The 16578-nt window shown below is 37.4% G+C and overlaps 1 protein-coding gene across 10 annotated transcripts in view; it reads left to right on the top strand.

Annotated features, from left to right (window-relative positions):
* The window catches only part of VPS13B (vacuolar protein sorting 13 homolog B), a 455756-nt gene that overhangs the window by 89887 nt on the left and 349291 nt on the right, over positions 1-16578 (top strand). For all 10 annotated transcript variants that reach the window (XM_082046868.1, XM_082046872.1, XM_082046866.1 and 7 more), the window contains one exon: positions 4917-5101. In XM_082046868.1, the coding sequence (XP_081902994.1) occupies positions 4917-5101 (185 nt within the window). The remainder of the gene's footprint in view (positions 1-4916; positions 5102-16578) is intronic.

Below are 16578 nucleotides of genomic sequence, written 5' to 3'. Positions count from 1 at the left end.
GACAGATTCATTTTCACTCCATGCCACTACACAGCAAGACTTGCTTGTTCATATTTCCTTAAATTTATTCTGGAACTTGTCCAAGTTCAGCTTTAATGAGTAGCCTATCCTGCTAGTTACATTAGGATTTATTTTCCCCTGGGGAAGAGTGTTTGAATTGGTGGTTTTTTTAACCTGTTCAGTTAAATGAACATATGTTCAGAACTGCATCTTAACTCTTGAGTGTAAAGATTTGTGAAATAATTATTTCTATTGTTGTTATAGTTTTAAAGTGCAATTTAAATAGTGGGTTTAGACTCTGACTATGTGCTGTAACTGTTTTAATATGGTGATGAGTTTTGATATGAAGTCACATTCAGTTGCTTAACACAAATTTAATGATACAAAATAGAAACACAAATCTGACTTGGTTTACTGAAAAAAATATTTGTACTTGTATTTTCACTTATTGCTTGAATATATCTCTTGGGTCATAAAACTTGGTTAAATATAGCTCAGTACCTTATTAATGATGGATTTTCTGTATTAACAGGTGCAGTTTGGTAGCAAACTTGTATTTTAAGTTCTTTTAAATGCATTATTTGTGTTTCAAAACTATTATAATAAATCCTGAATTATAAATGTACTTTCATCACTAGCCAGGTCTAGTTAAAATTTCCTTTAAGCAACATTTGCTGCACACATGGTACAATACTTCCCCCCTTCCAGTTCTTTTCTACTAAAAAAAAAGATTTATTTTCTTCAACTTCCCATTCCTTCAAAGTTATCCGAAAAGGACCAGTAGACTTTATTCCTATGGGATTGGTAAAGTACAATAAGCACAGAATTTGCATATTGTTAAAAAAACCTCATACACTGTTATTACCCATAAGGGACTATTTTATGTGAAACTTTTAAGTTTTAAATTTAGCATAGTTCGGTACAGTAGCTGTAATATGTATTAAATGAATGACCAAACTTTTAAAGCAAAATCTCTTCTGCTGTCAGATTGTATGCTGTGATTGTCAAAGCTCTTCACAGCCAGCACCCCGCCAAAGTACCTGAATTTATTAATACAAATGTGTTATTTTAGATGCAATTATTGCGAGGTCATGTTTATCCTGAATTTTGCTGAAGAGGTTTTTCTACCTGTCTTTTGAAATATTCAGACACTTCTTTCTGAAATATTTAGTTTTAATCCACCAAAACAGTAGGAAAAAATAAAGGAAAAGTAGAAAATATAAGTTGTCTGATAGGATAACTAAAGGAAAAACAGAAGGGAAAATGGAAGAAAGGAAAAGTTTCAGTGCACTTCTACAATGAGAGAAACAATAAAAGATCTCAAATCATGGCTTGATAAAAACCAAAAACTAGGAAGCATTCTGATTGATAGCCCCATGCATTACATTTCTTGCCATGTAACTCCTACAAAAGCTTTGCTAACATGCATATCTAGTTTTCCAACTTCAGTTCTACATAAAAGTTAATTATTTGTGCTGTCTGTTTAATCTTGAGTTTAAATTTAAAAAAAAAAAATTGTTGTGTATATTGTATTTTGTTTTACAGGGATGCATTTTCCTAAGTACAGAATCACCTTATATATTCCTTTACTTATGCACACCTTTGCAGCTTAAGTTGATAAATGACAGTGAATCTAAGAAATTATAGGAAAGCAAGTTTGAATTCTAACTTGGGACCAGCATTAGAAAAGGCGAGAGTATTGCGGGCTCCCCCTGTGCTTTTAATGGAATCCAGAGCTTTTCTTCTAGTGACTCTATGGATATATGTACATTTACACAGAGCAGTGTTTGTGTGTCTGAAGAGCTGAAATGGAAGATGTTTTATGTAATTGTGTCCACAAGTGAGTGAACTTCATGTGTCCTCTCGTGCATGTTGTGTGGTAGGATTTGTCAGAATATGTCCCAGGCTATTATCTCCTTTCAGCTATCTCAATCCCAAGTGCTTTTCTTCAGTTTTTCTTAACAAGGCAGTGTATTTCCCTATTACGTCACTTAAGACTAGTATTATTTTCAGCTTTTACTTTGTATCTTCTTAAATTAATGATTTTCTAACTAGCTTATTTTTTAAAGTGTAGTCAAAAATGTTTGTTTAGATGGCTTTCTTGCACCAACAGATTTCAGATGTGTGGTTGCATTCTTTTCTCAGACAGCCACGTGTGAGGTTTGTACTTTTTGGGGAAAGGACATCTTCAGGAAAGGCATGTGATGTGTTGGGACTTCAAACTGGGAGACAGGAAGAGCTTCAGGAGTTCTGTATGGGTATTTCTCATCCATTTGATGACTGACCGTGCTGCAGTTGGTAGAGCCGTGATCCCTGGCACCGAGGCCAGTGTCTGGTCTGCTCCTAGAAAGATCTTTACCTGTCTGTCAGCACAGAAGGCGGGTGGGAGAAGCTTAGTTCCCCGAGCGGGACAAATGTAATTTTTCTTGTTCAAACTTGCTGTTTGGTGTCAATGACTGCTATAAAGACAAACAAACAAGGCTAAAACAAGTTCTCTTCTGAAAAGGCTTCTAATGAATTTTGAGTCTTCTAGCAACAGAAGCTGTATCAATCCAAAATATGGTAGTTCCAGACTTCAAAGACTGACTGTTTCACTGAAACAGCAGACTGCTTTTATTTTTTTAATTCTGAAGGAAATTTCTACTGCCAGACATGAGGACACAAGGCTAAGTTCTCCCATATAATTGTGAAATATTTTTCCTTCATTCATGCTTTTTCTGCAAATGGCATTTGAAGCTGGCAGCACAGCTGTGTCATTAGCTGCAAATGACTTGCAACTCATAGGTAGTCTTGTTACTTGGTTCCTCCCCCTTCTTCTCAACATTTTTGAGACAGGTAGTCCTGATTCCATGCTTTATGATATTGAAAAACCTTGGTCTGAAGAATACAGATTACTATTACAGAAGGCTACAACGGCTGTTTTTGTTTGTTCTCTGTCCTCCATCTGTATTTATAGCCATTTTCTGGGAGTCTTTCATGAGTATATTCTTTCATAGGAATCAGTTTTTCTTTTATTCCCTTGTTTATGTTTTTAGTGAGAAGCAATGGAATTGGCTTTTGTAGATGGACTTTTTCTATGAAACTTTGATCTGTGGTGTAGACATCAACAACTGAGATAATTATCGTAACCTTCTTTTATAGGCAGTGGGCAGAAATAGTGACCTGCAGAAGCAGTTTGTTTAATCCTCAGATCTAGAATGAATGGATCTCTGTTACGTATATGAATGCTGTTTTCTTTCCTTTTACCTTAAAATGGTCCATACAGCCGTGTTAGATATGGATGTGTGTTTGTACTGTTGGTATCTAACACTTCATGAGATTAATTCTTCTTGTTCCAGAGAAAATGGTTTCCAGATAGCTGTTTCCTGGTATTGACAAGGAACTGAGGGAGGAGATCTGTTTGTGACTTAGGATGAATGCTTCAGTGTGCAAGTCCAAATTTGAAGTGATGACATTACCTTTGGCTGTACTGCCCTGTCAGCATGGTAGCTAATGCATGTCTTCTGCTGCTCAGAATGCTTCTTTCTAAACCACATTTCATGTGTCACACAGGCCTAATCTGCAGCTTATTGGCCTAAAGTGTTGACAGCAGAATGTTTTGCTATTCTGCTTCTTCATGTTGATGTTAGTGATAATGGATCTGAGAACTGATGATGGGCTTTTTTTCTTCACAGTTTTCTTGGTGAAGGGCCACTGTCCCAGTCAGGTGCAGAATGTGCAAGCAAGTCTACTTGTTATTGCCAGAATTTTGTGTTATTTCATGCTGCTACAGGTTTTAGAGTTTGAGCATCAGGAATGGCCATTTTCTGAATTCATGAAGCCTCCTGCAGAGTTGCAGCTGCTGGTAGGATGTCACCTCTGTTAGGTTAGATGGCTGCAAACATTTTCTTGTGGAGCCCGATGGAGATGCAGTGTATTGGGAGTGCTTGGGACAGTTCCTTGGAAGGTTTTGATTTTGCTGATCTAAAGAGCCATTCAATGTCTGCCAGGTGATGTCTTTACATTTTCAGTTCCTCAAACATTTTGGTAAAGGATTCTTTTTTCCGGGGCTAACAGATAGTGTGAGCAGCTTTCCCTTGTTTGAGGGTCTGATTCCCAATGGAACATTAACCTGATAGTGTTAATTTTCACGTGGCTTTAGGCTTCTCCTTAAACTCTTGTAATGGAGGAGATTCTCTGGAATGAGAATGAGCCAATCTCTGCATCAGTGATTATATTTTGGCCACACTAGAGAAAATAATGCTAAATAGCATAAAAAGTACATCTCAGTGATGCAGCAGAAGGTGATGAGAGCAAGAATGGTGATGTAAATATGCTCCAAAATGAGAATATTAAAGAATTTTTGCAGTTTTTGTTGAATGTAGCTAATCAATGTGTTGCCTCCTCTCAGGTAATAGTGTATATATTAGGAAGAAAAACTAATGTGCTGACTTTTCTGTAGTTGTGGTGGAGCCTTGTTGTTGATAGTGGACTACATTGCCACAGAAGAATTTTATTTCCAAACAGAATGTCCTTTACCTTGCAATACCTTCCCAATGCCGGTCCCTACCTCTTCCTCCTCCACAATTATAAGGTAAAAGGCACTGAAAAATATTAGAATCACTTAATGAGCTCTATGTCAGCTCTTTATATTTGGTTGTATGGACATTGTCTGTATGTTTCTTTTTTATCACTGGACATATCTCATTTAGTGATTCACTGTAAGCTTTTAAATAAAATCAGAAAATTGAATTTTTGAACAGATTTCAGCGTAAGTAGGTTCAGCTCTTGCAAGAAGAAATTTAACAGGCTTACAGCTCCAACCTTATAAGCTGACTGCTTATAGTCTGGTATTCTGTGACTAAGTTTTTAACTTGTTTATATGCAGCAAAGTAACAATTTTCCTATTTTTTTTTTTCTCTCAATATTTTAAACAGGACCAAGCGAGCTCATGTCCCGTTAACAGAATGCATATTTGAGCTTCCTAATTTGACAGTTCAAGCAACTAGAGCTCAAACCCTTCTGCTTCAAACTATTTATCAGAGCTGGTGTCATCCTGTTGGAAATGTCAGTTCGGTGGTGGTAAATGAAGCTTTACTGAATGAGGTTTTCCAAACTTCAGGTAAATATGTGATGGTTTTGGTTAAGTATTTATTATGGTACAGAGCACTGCTAGTGAATGTGCACACAACTATATCCTTTAAATCCAGGTTTTTACTTACAGTAGTTAACAGACAGAATGTTTTTTGTGTGTATATGGGTATTTATAGCTTATGCTTAAAATCCAGGATGTAAGCTAAGCCACCCAGCTTCACTCCTTGGCACCAGTTTCTGGATGCATTTAATTTTCCCATGCAGGACAATTTTTCCATGCTTCCCTCATCTGAAACATCCACCCTTGCTGCCTTATATGGTGCAATGTTGTTAATTTAAGATCATTCAGAGGTGAAGCTGATGGAGGAAATAAAAAAATCTGGAGTATTAAGAGCTTTATTAATCAATGGCATGCATTGATATATTTTTTTAAAGGGCTGCAGATGTTTCTCTTCCAGTTTCATAAATATGTTACTTAACTGTTGTGAAATTGCTGAAGATATGCAGGTCTCAGTGATGATGATATAAATAATGAAATTGGGTACCTCTCATCCTTTTGCAAAACACCCATGAATTTGGGGAATAAACGAAGGATTTTGGCCAGTTTATAGAGGAGACCGTAGTCTTCAAGTGCATAAAGGTCATCCCGAAGAAGACATTTTTTTGTTTAATATTTCTATGCAGGCTAGAATAATTTAGACCCACTGTTGTTTAGACTCACTATTGTTTATCTGTTGTGAATAAACTCATTACAAGAATAGTTGTTATCTTTTGGAATGTCCACCATTACCAGTCTTACAGAATGTGTCAGAAGAATGATTCAGACGTAGTAAGTAGTGACTTGAGGCAGAATGGTAGATTGGAATACTACTGGAAGTCTTTCAGTCCTGTTTTTCTTAGTCATATTTTCTTTTTTCAGTCCTGTTGTGTGTTTGTGTGGGGTTTTGTGTTTTGTTTATTTGTTGTTTTGTTGTTTGTGGGGTTTGTTTTTGTTTTGTTTTCTGCAATTTAAATCTGTGATCTAATGGTGCAAAAGAACTGTTGTATTTTCAGGTGTGTAACCCTTGGAATAACTGTTTCAAGTGCTTAGTTTTTCCTTCTTTCCCCCAAAGTCACTGGTTCTGTTCATTCCTTGATTCTGTGGGGGGTCACCTATGGATGAGATCCCGAGGTTTTATTTTCAAGAACTGGTGCTTCTGAAGGTAGCAGGTTTATAATGCACGCCTCAAAGAAATGGGGGGAAAAAACAGTCATTTGGTCATTTGGGATGGTCTTAGGGCTTGCAGAGTTCTAAACTGAACCATTCCATCATTTAACATGTTTCAGTCCTTCATTTCAATGAACTGTGATACAACTGTGCTAACAATATTTCTGCAGAATAGAAACCTGGAGCACACATTTTAAGTAGTTACAATAAAGTAAATGAACAGTATAATACACTTGTTTTGATCTTCTCTTGTTCGTGGCTTAACGCTTGACCTGGTAAATTTTATACTTCTGTAGTTGTACTTCGTATTAACGAGATAAAGCAGCTTTGAGTTCAAGGCTGTGAAATGGTTGCTGTCTGCCCTTTGGCCCTAGTTCTTGGCTTGGTTGATTCTGTAAGTGTGCTACCTTTTGTTGGAATACATTTGTGTAAAATGTAGTATCATGCTGTGTTGAAAATCATTTCTGTACGTAGTGTCATAGAATCATAGAATGAATCATAGAATGCTAGGGATTGGAAGAGACCTCGAAAGATCATCCAGTCCAATCCCCCTGCCAAAGCAGGAACACCTAGATGAGGTTACACAGGAACGTGTCGAGGCGGGTTTTGAATGTCTCCAGATTAGGAGACTCCACAACCTCCCTGGGCAGCCTGTTCCAGTGCTCTGTCACCCTCACTGAGAAGAAGTTTCTTCTCAAGTTTAAGTGGAACCTCTTATGTTCCAGTTTAAACCCATTACCCCTTGTCCTACCATTGGTTGTCACCGAGAAGAGCCTGGCTCCATCCTCGGGACACTCACCCTTTGTATATTTATAAACATTAATAAGGTCACCCCTCAGTCTCCTCTTCTCCAAGCTAAAGAGACCCAGCTCCCTCAGCCTTTCCTCATAAGGGAGGTGCTCCACTTCCTTAATCATCTTGGTTGCCCTACGCTGGACTCTCTCCAGCAGTTCCCTGTCCTTCTTGAACTGAGGGGCCCAGAACTGGACACAATATTCCAGATGTGGTCTCACCAGGGCAGAGTAGAGGGGAAGGAGAGCCTCTCTGGACCTAGTAACCACCCCCCTTGTAATAAACCCCAGGATGCCATTGGCCTTCTTGGCCACAAGGGCACAGTGCTGGCTCATGGTCATCCTGCTGTCCACCAGGACCCCTAGGTCCCTTTCCCCTACACTGCTCTCTAATGGATCATTCCCCAACTTATACTGGAACCTGGGGTTGTTCCTGCCCAGATGCAAGACTCTACATTTGCCCTTTTTGTATTTCATTAAATTTCTCCCCGCCCAACTCTCCAGCCTGTCCAGGTCTTGCTGGATGGCAGCACAGCCTTCTGGCGTGTCAGCCACTCCTCCCAGCTTGTTGTCATCAGCAAACTTGCTGATAGTACACTCAATTCCCTCGTCCAAGTCAGTGATGAATATATTGAACACTACTGGCCCCAGCACCGACCCTTGGGGCACTCCACTAGATACAGGCCCCCAACCGGACTCTGCCCCATTGACCACCTTCCATATACTTTAACAGTGACATGTATGTGTGTTAACTTCTGATAAAACATGGCTGTAATTGGAATTATTGGAATTTCAGTTTTGGGGTTGTTTTTTGTGAAGTAACTATGAGGATAATGTAGTCAATAAGGAACTCTTCAGCAAACAAGGCACATTGGTTACTCTCTGATGTTCTGTTACTAACGTTTAGCTTAGTTCCTCCCACATAAATCTTCCTTGATTTGGGTTCCCGCCTGCCCTGGTGTGCACCTGTGCTCCTCCGCGCTTGTGCCAGTCGGCCTGTGCTGGGCTGGTGGCTCCTGTGATGGGCCTGGGAGTAGCCCAGTAGAGTATTATTTGGGCTCCCTCTCCAGCTTTTCTCTGAGAATCTCTTTTGGGTATACAGATGAGCTTTTATTGTGAAATGTAACATCTCATGGAAATAGCAGCTGTTTTGTCAATTGTATGGTGTTTTCCATCTGACCACAGCTCACTTTTAGATATGCACAGAAGTAGTACAAAAGTACCTCAAGAAAACATCTTTCAATCCTTGTGGTGTTGTGGATTGTTTCTTTGATCAGTTTTATGCAAATAATGCAAGTATAAACACATTTGCTTTATTTTCTTTTATAGCTCTTTCCCTTCATTCCTTAACTTTTTCTGATTTTGTTTCTATGAAATTGTAGTAGTCTTGCAGGAAAAATTAACAATAAAATTAAAGATCTCCTTATCTTCATTTTCTTCTGTTTCCTAGGGGTTCTCTTTCTTGAAATTCGTTGCTATCATTCTGCTGTTACAAGAATCATAAGCTGTGTGTTTCATGAGCACTGTGGCCTGAAGTATCTTCTACCTTCCAGCTTCTAAAGGCCATCTATCTAACTAATTAGAAGTATAGCGGGACAAACAGCTACGTCTCTATCTAGATTCTTATCGGCCTGTTAAAAACAAATAAAAAAACCCTGCCCAGACATAATTCTCAAAAAAGAAAAAAAAGGAAGGGCTTAGGTAGTTTCTTCATATTTTTAATCGTCTGCTGTTACCCTGAGATTTCCAGCAAATCTGCCTGCCTGCAGTCACTGGATTTTGCTCATTCTTTTTCCCCTCATGCTCATGCTTTTTTCCCCTCCTACAGAAATGTTCTAGTTGTGTTTTACCCTTCCAGATCTGTTCTGTTAATTTTGAAAACGTACTGAGACTTCAAATTTTTTGTCTATCGTATACTGCTTGCACGTAGCTAGTCTCAGATGTTTGCCATTTGTTTAGATAGCCTACTCAGGGGCGTCAAACTCATTTTCACCGGGGACCACATCAGCCTCGCCTTCAACTACATTTATACAGTCCTATAATTACCTTCAGCCCTTTGAAGGCAACCGTGAGGCTGATGTGGTCCCTGGTGAAAATGAGTTTGAAACTCCTGGCCTACATCTTTCTCAGCTGCCTATATTTGTATTACCACTTTTGGTGCGGTGATTGAAGAGTGTTGTTGGGCCAAAGCAGTTGTTGCTGAGCTCCTTCTGTCTTTATTGAGGCTTTGCGCCAGGTGCTTTTTGTGAGTGAGTGATGTGCCTCCATAATATATTCATTTAGTATTACTTGAACTCAAAAGTGATACCACAAGCTTTCGTATCCCCTTGGCATAGATCTTTTTTTAGCAGGGATTATGGGCCCTGGTTATATGCTTTTTCCAACACAACCATCTTTTTCAGTTTTAAAATTGCATCACAGAAACTGTGATTACACTATGGGCTAAGACATGCTGCAGGGAAAGAAGAACAGATATATTAGGGCGAAAAAAGAAAGAAAAAATTGAAAGGAAGGCAAAAGGTACAAAGAGGATCAGCTAATAGAAAAGTGGGAGAGGTGTGGGGGAAGACAAAGCAAGGAGAAGCAGGTAGAAAGAATTGAAGAAGAGCAGTAGAAGTTAAGAAAACCAAAATTTAATAGGAAGACAAGTACAGATACATGAATTACAGGAGGAGGAGAGACCTTCAGAGAAGGGCCCATGACTGCTGGCCTTTGCCGTGCTGTGGAGAGCCTCCCAGAGGATGGAGGCCTCTTTGGGAACCTGTCTGCTGGGCAGTTGCTGAAAAACTTGCCCTGGGTGTAGTTTAGAACAGGAGCTCTGAACTGTGTCTCATCACAAAACACAATCCATGGCTAGTATCTGGAATTCCATTCTGCTGTTTCATCTGGAGCAGAAATGTTTTTCTGCTCCAAAACTTCCTTTAGAACTAATACAGGCTGAAGGCTGTGTAGGGATTCAGAATGAACTCTCAGGCTCTTTCCTGTACAAATTATTTTTGGGAATAGATTCATGGAATACTAGGAAGGAAAAATTGCTTGACGATTAACATTCTTATATCCCCCACCTGCCTTCTACCCACTGCTCTCCAGAAACCTTTTTCTATGAGGAGAAAACACTTCCCTCAAGTATTTCATGGTTTGTTGGTTATTAGACTTGTTCTCTTCATTGGCTAGGCCAAGAATTTCTCTTTCGATTAACTTGTCCAAAAGCAAGCTGTCTGAAAAAATAAGTCTTGAAGTCCCAAAGGCAAGTTGTGTGTGTTTAGTTTCTGTCAGAATTTAAGAATGAGGTGACTGTGCTACTTAAAATTTGTATTTCTCATACATATTAGTAAGGTCTGGTATCTTAAAACTGCCAATAAAAAGATTTCTACATTGCTGGACTAGCTGATGGAGCTCAGAACTTGGGGAGGACATGTAAAAAAGTGTTTCAAGGAGGATATATGTTTTTTTACACTAGATATTTATTGTAAATATGTTTAAATATTATGCCTTCCTTGAGACTATTTCATTCTACTCGGAGCAGATTTTTAATTATGACTGATTTGGAATTTAAAGATATAGGTATTGGCTTAACAGTTTTATTTGAAAACACTTAACTCCATTCATTACAGTCACACTCTAGCACTTCTATAATCCATAGTTTGAAATGCCTACTTGGCAAAGGTCCTTTTCAAATATCAGCTGGTATTTTTAGGGTTTAGAGAAGTCAAGACAATTAAAAAAATGAGATAAATATAAATGATGAAACTTATTACTTCAATAAGCTTCAACATTTAAAAGTACAGGAAAGATTCATACTGCCTAAAATAAGAGTTGTGACAGAACAAAAAGAATACAAAATTTAAAATAGTAGATTGGAATACAAAGTGACAAAATGCAAAACAAGAAATGGATAAATGAAACACCTGCAAAAAACTATTTGCTCTTTTTTCATGGGTCAAGAAAAAGGCATTATCAAAAAAAGAACAAAAGCAGTCTTTAACCGACAGAGCTCATTGGAAATTTGTTTCTTTTGGTTTTATTTTATAATCCCCTTGGTATACAAGCACAACAGTATGTAACATGTCGGTTAAATAATTTGTTCATTCTTACACTTGTGCATGCCTGTGAAACATCCCGATTTTTGCATTTCATCTACTATAAATGTGGAAACAAACATGAATCTGAAATGCATCGTGCTCTCTACATTTTTTGCAAGTGGATGTATTGATGTTAATAAAAGTATTTTACAATTATTATTATAGAATATTTATATTAAAAATAAGTGTATAAAATACCAAAATTTTAGAAAAATAGTGCCACTTAATATATTTCAAAGTTGAGCATAATTTAATCCTATGGAGTAATTTTACAGTCTGTTTTTTCATTATTTGTTAGTAGGTACCTGAAATACTCAGTTTCTAACCATTTCAGTCTGCCAAGAAAACATATACACAGTCACACATGGCTTTAGTTTACTCTGGAAAACTGGAACTTGCTACCACTTTTTCCTTGTCCCATTCAGGTAGTTCATTATTTTGTTGACAGTTCGGTTCCATTAATCTGGTATTTTTGGGAAAATTGCTTGCAGACCTTACATTTCTCTATTGAAGGTGATCAAATAGGCATTTGAATCCCTCATGTAAATGATGTCTTAAAGTTAAAATAAAATCTACTTTCCAGAAAGTAACTGTAAAACTATTTTATGCAAGATTTCATGTGGGATACCTTAATGGTTGAATAATAAATTTTACCTCATAAAAATGAAATTCAATAATACAGTAGCTTTCTCAGCGCAGTAGCATCTGGTTGAATCTCATGAGAGCCAATATTTTCCAACTCATTAGGATCATGTCGTTCTGTATGTCGTCAACATTGACTTAGCCAAGCTACCTTTACTTACATAACCACCAAACTATTAAATAGGTCTCTTGTGGAGTGAAGTCAAATATTCCTCTTATTTTGCTTTTGCCTTGGAAGAAGAGAAGAAAATGTACATACTGTAACATTTAAACATCTGGTCTAAACCACATCAGGGTAACACTGAGGAAAGTAACAGGATTCAGTATTCTTCCCAGGTGTACATATAAAAAGGGTTGTGGAGCTGCTGCATAGTTCTTTTAACCACTTAGGAAAAATACTGAAATAAGTGACTTGCCTTTCTAATACCCCTGTTTTTAAAACTACTTTTTTCCTCTTACCTGCTCCCCTGCCACCAAACCCCAAAACATGAAACCCAGCGAATGCCCAACATTTGGTGATGCAGGTTGTTCAACTCTATTCCCTTCCTTGCAACATATTTGCATCTAATCTCTGTTTGTTCCACATACCATGGCCAGTTTCACATTTGTCTAGAGGAGTATGACTTACACTTTCTATTTAAAATCCAAGGGTAAGAGTGTATTCTCTTAAGTAATTGCTGGGGAGTGGCAGGACAGAGCTGTATGAAACTTGCACAGTATAAACAGTGATGGGTGATTGTACCCACATGTATCCTCATCCTTCATGTAGGCTTCTCAATGCAATGTGTAAATAGTATTTTTATACATTGTCCATTTCTGTGCAAGTCTGGTAGATTAGCAAGTCTAATTTCAGATGGAAACGGAGTGGATAAGAAACCTAAGGATGACTTGTTCTTTGTCTTAATTATTTGAGCTTAATATAGTAATGTATATTATTTTATTTCCTCTTTTGGTTGACATTTTCAGGGATATTCTTAAGTGGTGAACTGACTCCTACTGGACATGGGATAGGTGGGACATTTTATCATTTAATACGTAATCAGTAGGGTTTAGCTCTGCCTGAAGCAGTGATTCTGTAGTGGCCTGGAAGGAGGAATTAACATGTAAACCAGTAATTATAATTGCCTTTTTATTTTTTTCTGGTCTAATTAATATACACTAATAAACACTGAAATTGAAAAATACAGCATTCTGATGAAAGAACGGTGGTAGGCATACTTAAGGCATTCATACAAGCTTAACTTCGGTTTGTAACATTGTGCCAAAGAATCTAATGTACTTAAAAATCCACTTGAGACTTTTAAAATGTCTGTTGTGGTGAATGTGTACATAGTGTCAACAGCACAGTCAAGGAGAAAAAGAAAAGCTAAAAATATCAATAGGTTGTGAAAGAAATGCATACATACATGGAATCTGTAGCTATACATACATGGAATCTGTAGCTATACATACATGGAATCTGTAGCTATGCATACATGTATATAAGCTTAAGTTGAATTGTGTTTCAGAATTGCTGGAGACCTCAGTTCAGTGTGGATGTTGAAATTAACAGTGAACTCTTGTTGGATATGTTGGTGGGCTACCGAAAACAAGACACCTAAGCTTAGAGCTATAAATAGTGCCCTTCCTCCAGAGTCTGTAGTTTATTTGCACAAATAGCAATGGAAGCTGTGACTGAGAGCACCTGTTTTGTTTGCTCAGCTGTTAGCTTTATGTTATTTCTTGTTCTATTAAGAAAGATGTGTTTGGACAGCAGGGAGGTGGGCTGCCTTTTTGCCTTGTTCTAGCTGCCATGCACTGCATCAGGTGGAAAACTCTCCAGGGAGGCTGAGGTGGTGGCTTCTTTTTTAAGAGCAATAGAGCGTGTTGAGACTAAGCTGCTGGAATTCAGTGTTATGGGAAGAACATAGGTCATGAATCTGCTACATAATATGAACTGGAAAATTTCGGAGAAAGAGCTCCAAGCAGACACAAAAGAAAGCTTCAGAGATTTTTTTTTGAGGACCCAGAGAAGTTGTTGTCAAATTTGGAACGAACTAGGAAGCCACCAGTGGTTGTTGATATAAGAATAAAACATGAATGAGAAGGCCATTGACAGGTATTGACCCCAGTCGTTACCACTTGATGAACAGTGCTTTTCAGAAGAGCAAAAGGAAACTCTTCTTTGCCCCTGGCAAAAAATAGTAGAGTTGTTAGAAAACTGAAGTTGGAAGAGTCTGCAAGAAGTTTCTAGTCCAATCTTCTGGTACAGGATCAGACCAAGTTCCTTTGGTCTTTATCCAGTCAGGCCTTGAAAATCTCCAAGTGTAAGAACACTCTGCCCCTGTCTGCAACTTGCACCACTGCTTGACTGTTCTCAGAGCGAGAAAGCTTTTGCTCTTTTCTATGCAGAACCTTTCAATATATATGACCATTGTCTTTTATCCTCCTCTGTGCACGGCTGTGAAGAGCCTACCTACACCTTCATCACAACCTTCTCGTACATACTGGAAGGCTTCTTGTAAGTCAGATGTATTACTGCTGTTTCTCACATTTCTAAATGTTAAAGTAAAATAATAACTGAGGAGTCCTAGCTAGTGCTGAAACTCCGTGATGGTGCCTCTGCATTCTGTTTCCTGTTCCAGTTCTCATGCCAAGTAGATTTAACCTGAGTTTGATGCTATCAGTACATACAGACTCAGCCACACTGTTGTCTGACTAATAAGTGTATTAGTGTATGACATAGGATACTTCCAGCTCAAGTCATCAGTCTGTGTTAGTTTGACAGTTGTAGAAATTTTAGAAGTCAGTATCTCTCCTTTTCTCTTTTAGGTTAGAGAGTCTTACTTTGTAGAATATTACATCAGTTTATATAGTGAGATATTCTGAGAGGGAAATGAAAGCGCATACAGGTGATAGAATACAAGCACATGATCAATAGTTTATGTCTACCAAATGTATAATCTTTTCTGTTTATGGTTTCATGTGACCCTTTTAATCTTAAAATATAAACAAATGTATTGTAGACTGCTAAAACTGCCTGTTAGAGGGTTTTGTTCACCAGTTTCCTTTCTTGGTCTTCAGTAGTTACAATTTAAAAATCTTAAATGTGTGCTGTCATGTTCTGTAGTGCTGTTTCGAAATGCCACTGGAGCAAACATAAAACAAGCACACACACACACCCCATCTCCTGTAAACAAATAATAGTAGGTTCTTAACTTAAATTATAAAACTGAGGTATAATATTTTCTTACACACAATCTTTCCTTTTCTAATGGTTCTGTACTGTTCAGGTGAATATCCTGTATGTGCATTAAAATAATATGTCAGCCATTAAATTTCAGCATCCAGTTATAGTTTAGTATAAGATTCCATTTCTGTACCATTCATTGTTCCCCAATACATCCATATTTTCCATTTTTTTCACCATTTATGTAATAAAATATTAAAATTTTTATATGGACATGGTTGAAAAATGTGTGGGGATCTTCCCCCATGTTTGTCAGCTGCAAGTGCCAAGAATTGTAAGCACTAAAAAAAGAGTACAAGGATAGTGACTAAATTAGGTATTGAACCCTTCTCAAAATTACTGTAGATCCAGAAGAAAATATTCCAGGTAAGTTTTCCCAAGCACATTGTCATTTAGAGATGTTACACTCTCACTAAAGATTTTTTTTTTTTAATTGGAAAAACCTAACCCACTGTCTTCAGATTTATGCATGTAAAAATAAAAAAGGTAGTGAGAAAATATTGTATTGTATCACTGCTATGCATTTCACTTGGTCTGAGTGAAATAGTTTGTTCAGTTTATAATGCTGTGCAGGACAGTAGTTTTGTTTGAATAATGACATGGGATTTTTTTGCCGTTGTAGGGTTAAATTTAATAAAAATGCTTTGTGATCCTGAATCAACTTGGATCACTTCCAAAGAAAATTGAATGTCTTATAGCATATCTCCCTCCTTGTAATTCAGAATGAGAAAATCTGCAGTTTGAAAAGAAGGAGGCTAATTAGATATTTTGATCTTGATTAGGCAAGAAATATCAGCAAGGAAATTTTGAATGGAATAGATTATTAGGGAATGTGAATGAAATGAAAAAATAATAAGTACAGAATAGAGGAGGTTCCCACGAGGAACTTGTTGTAATAAAAACGTTTGCTGTAGTAATAATCTTCACTTCAGAAAAAAAACCCGAAGTCATAATTACAAGTGGACAGATTTAAGAAGTAGTACCTTTATACATAGAAGCATGTTTTCTGTTTGCAAACATGTAATGAAGGCTGATCTTGAGTACTGAGTGTAGTACATAATGTGTGTAGTCTTGATCAAATAAAAGTTGAGCTAAATTGAAATCATGTGAAAGATTCCAAGTATTGGACTGCTGCTTAAAACTTGTTTTAACGGTGTCTACAATACTAGTAGTTTACAAAATACTGCTATGCTCTAAAATTAGTTTTATGTAATGAACTCTAATGAATGACATGGAAAATTACTTTCCATTTGTAGGGGCATTTTTATTCTTGTGAAAAGGTAAGATGATAAATACCTGTGATATTCTTGCCATAAAAAATACCAGAGTATTACATACTGCAATAGCAATTGCTAGTCTGCTGCCCCAAATGAGTTATTGCTATATCAAAGCTACATACCATACATTGTGATTATTTTAAACCTAGAGATGATAGAGCCAAATCCTAGTTTGTTATTGCATGGATATTCAAGAAAAAGATAATATTCTTCAGGAACTGATCTTGTGGGAGAGTTGTTAAGCTCTTGACATGAAGGCTGTATGAGGGTTGATTAC

The sequence above is a fragment of the Streptopelia decaocto genome, assembly GCF_964273445.1.
Source record: "Streptopelia decaocto genome assembly, chromosome: 2".
NCBI classification, from domain to species: Eukaryota; Metazoa; Chordata; class Aves; order Columbiformes; family Columbidae; genus Streptopelia; species Streptopelia decaocto.
This window is presented reverse-complemented; position numbering and strand designations above follow the sequence as displayed.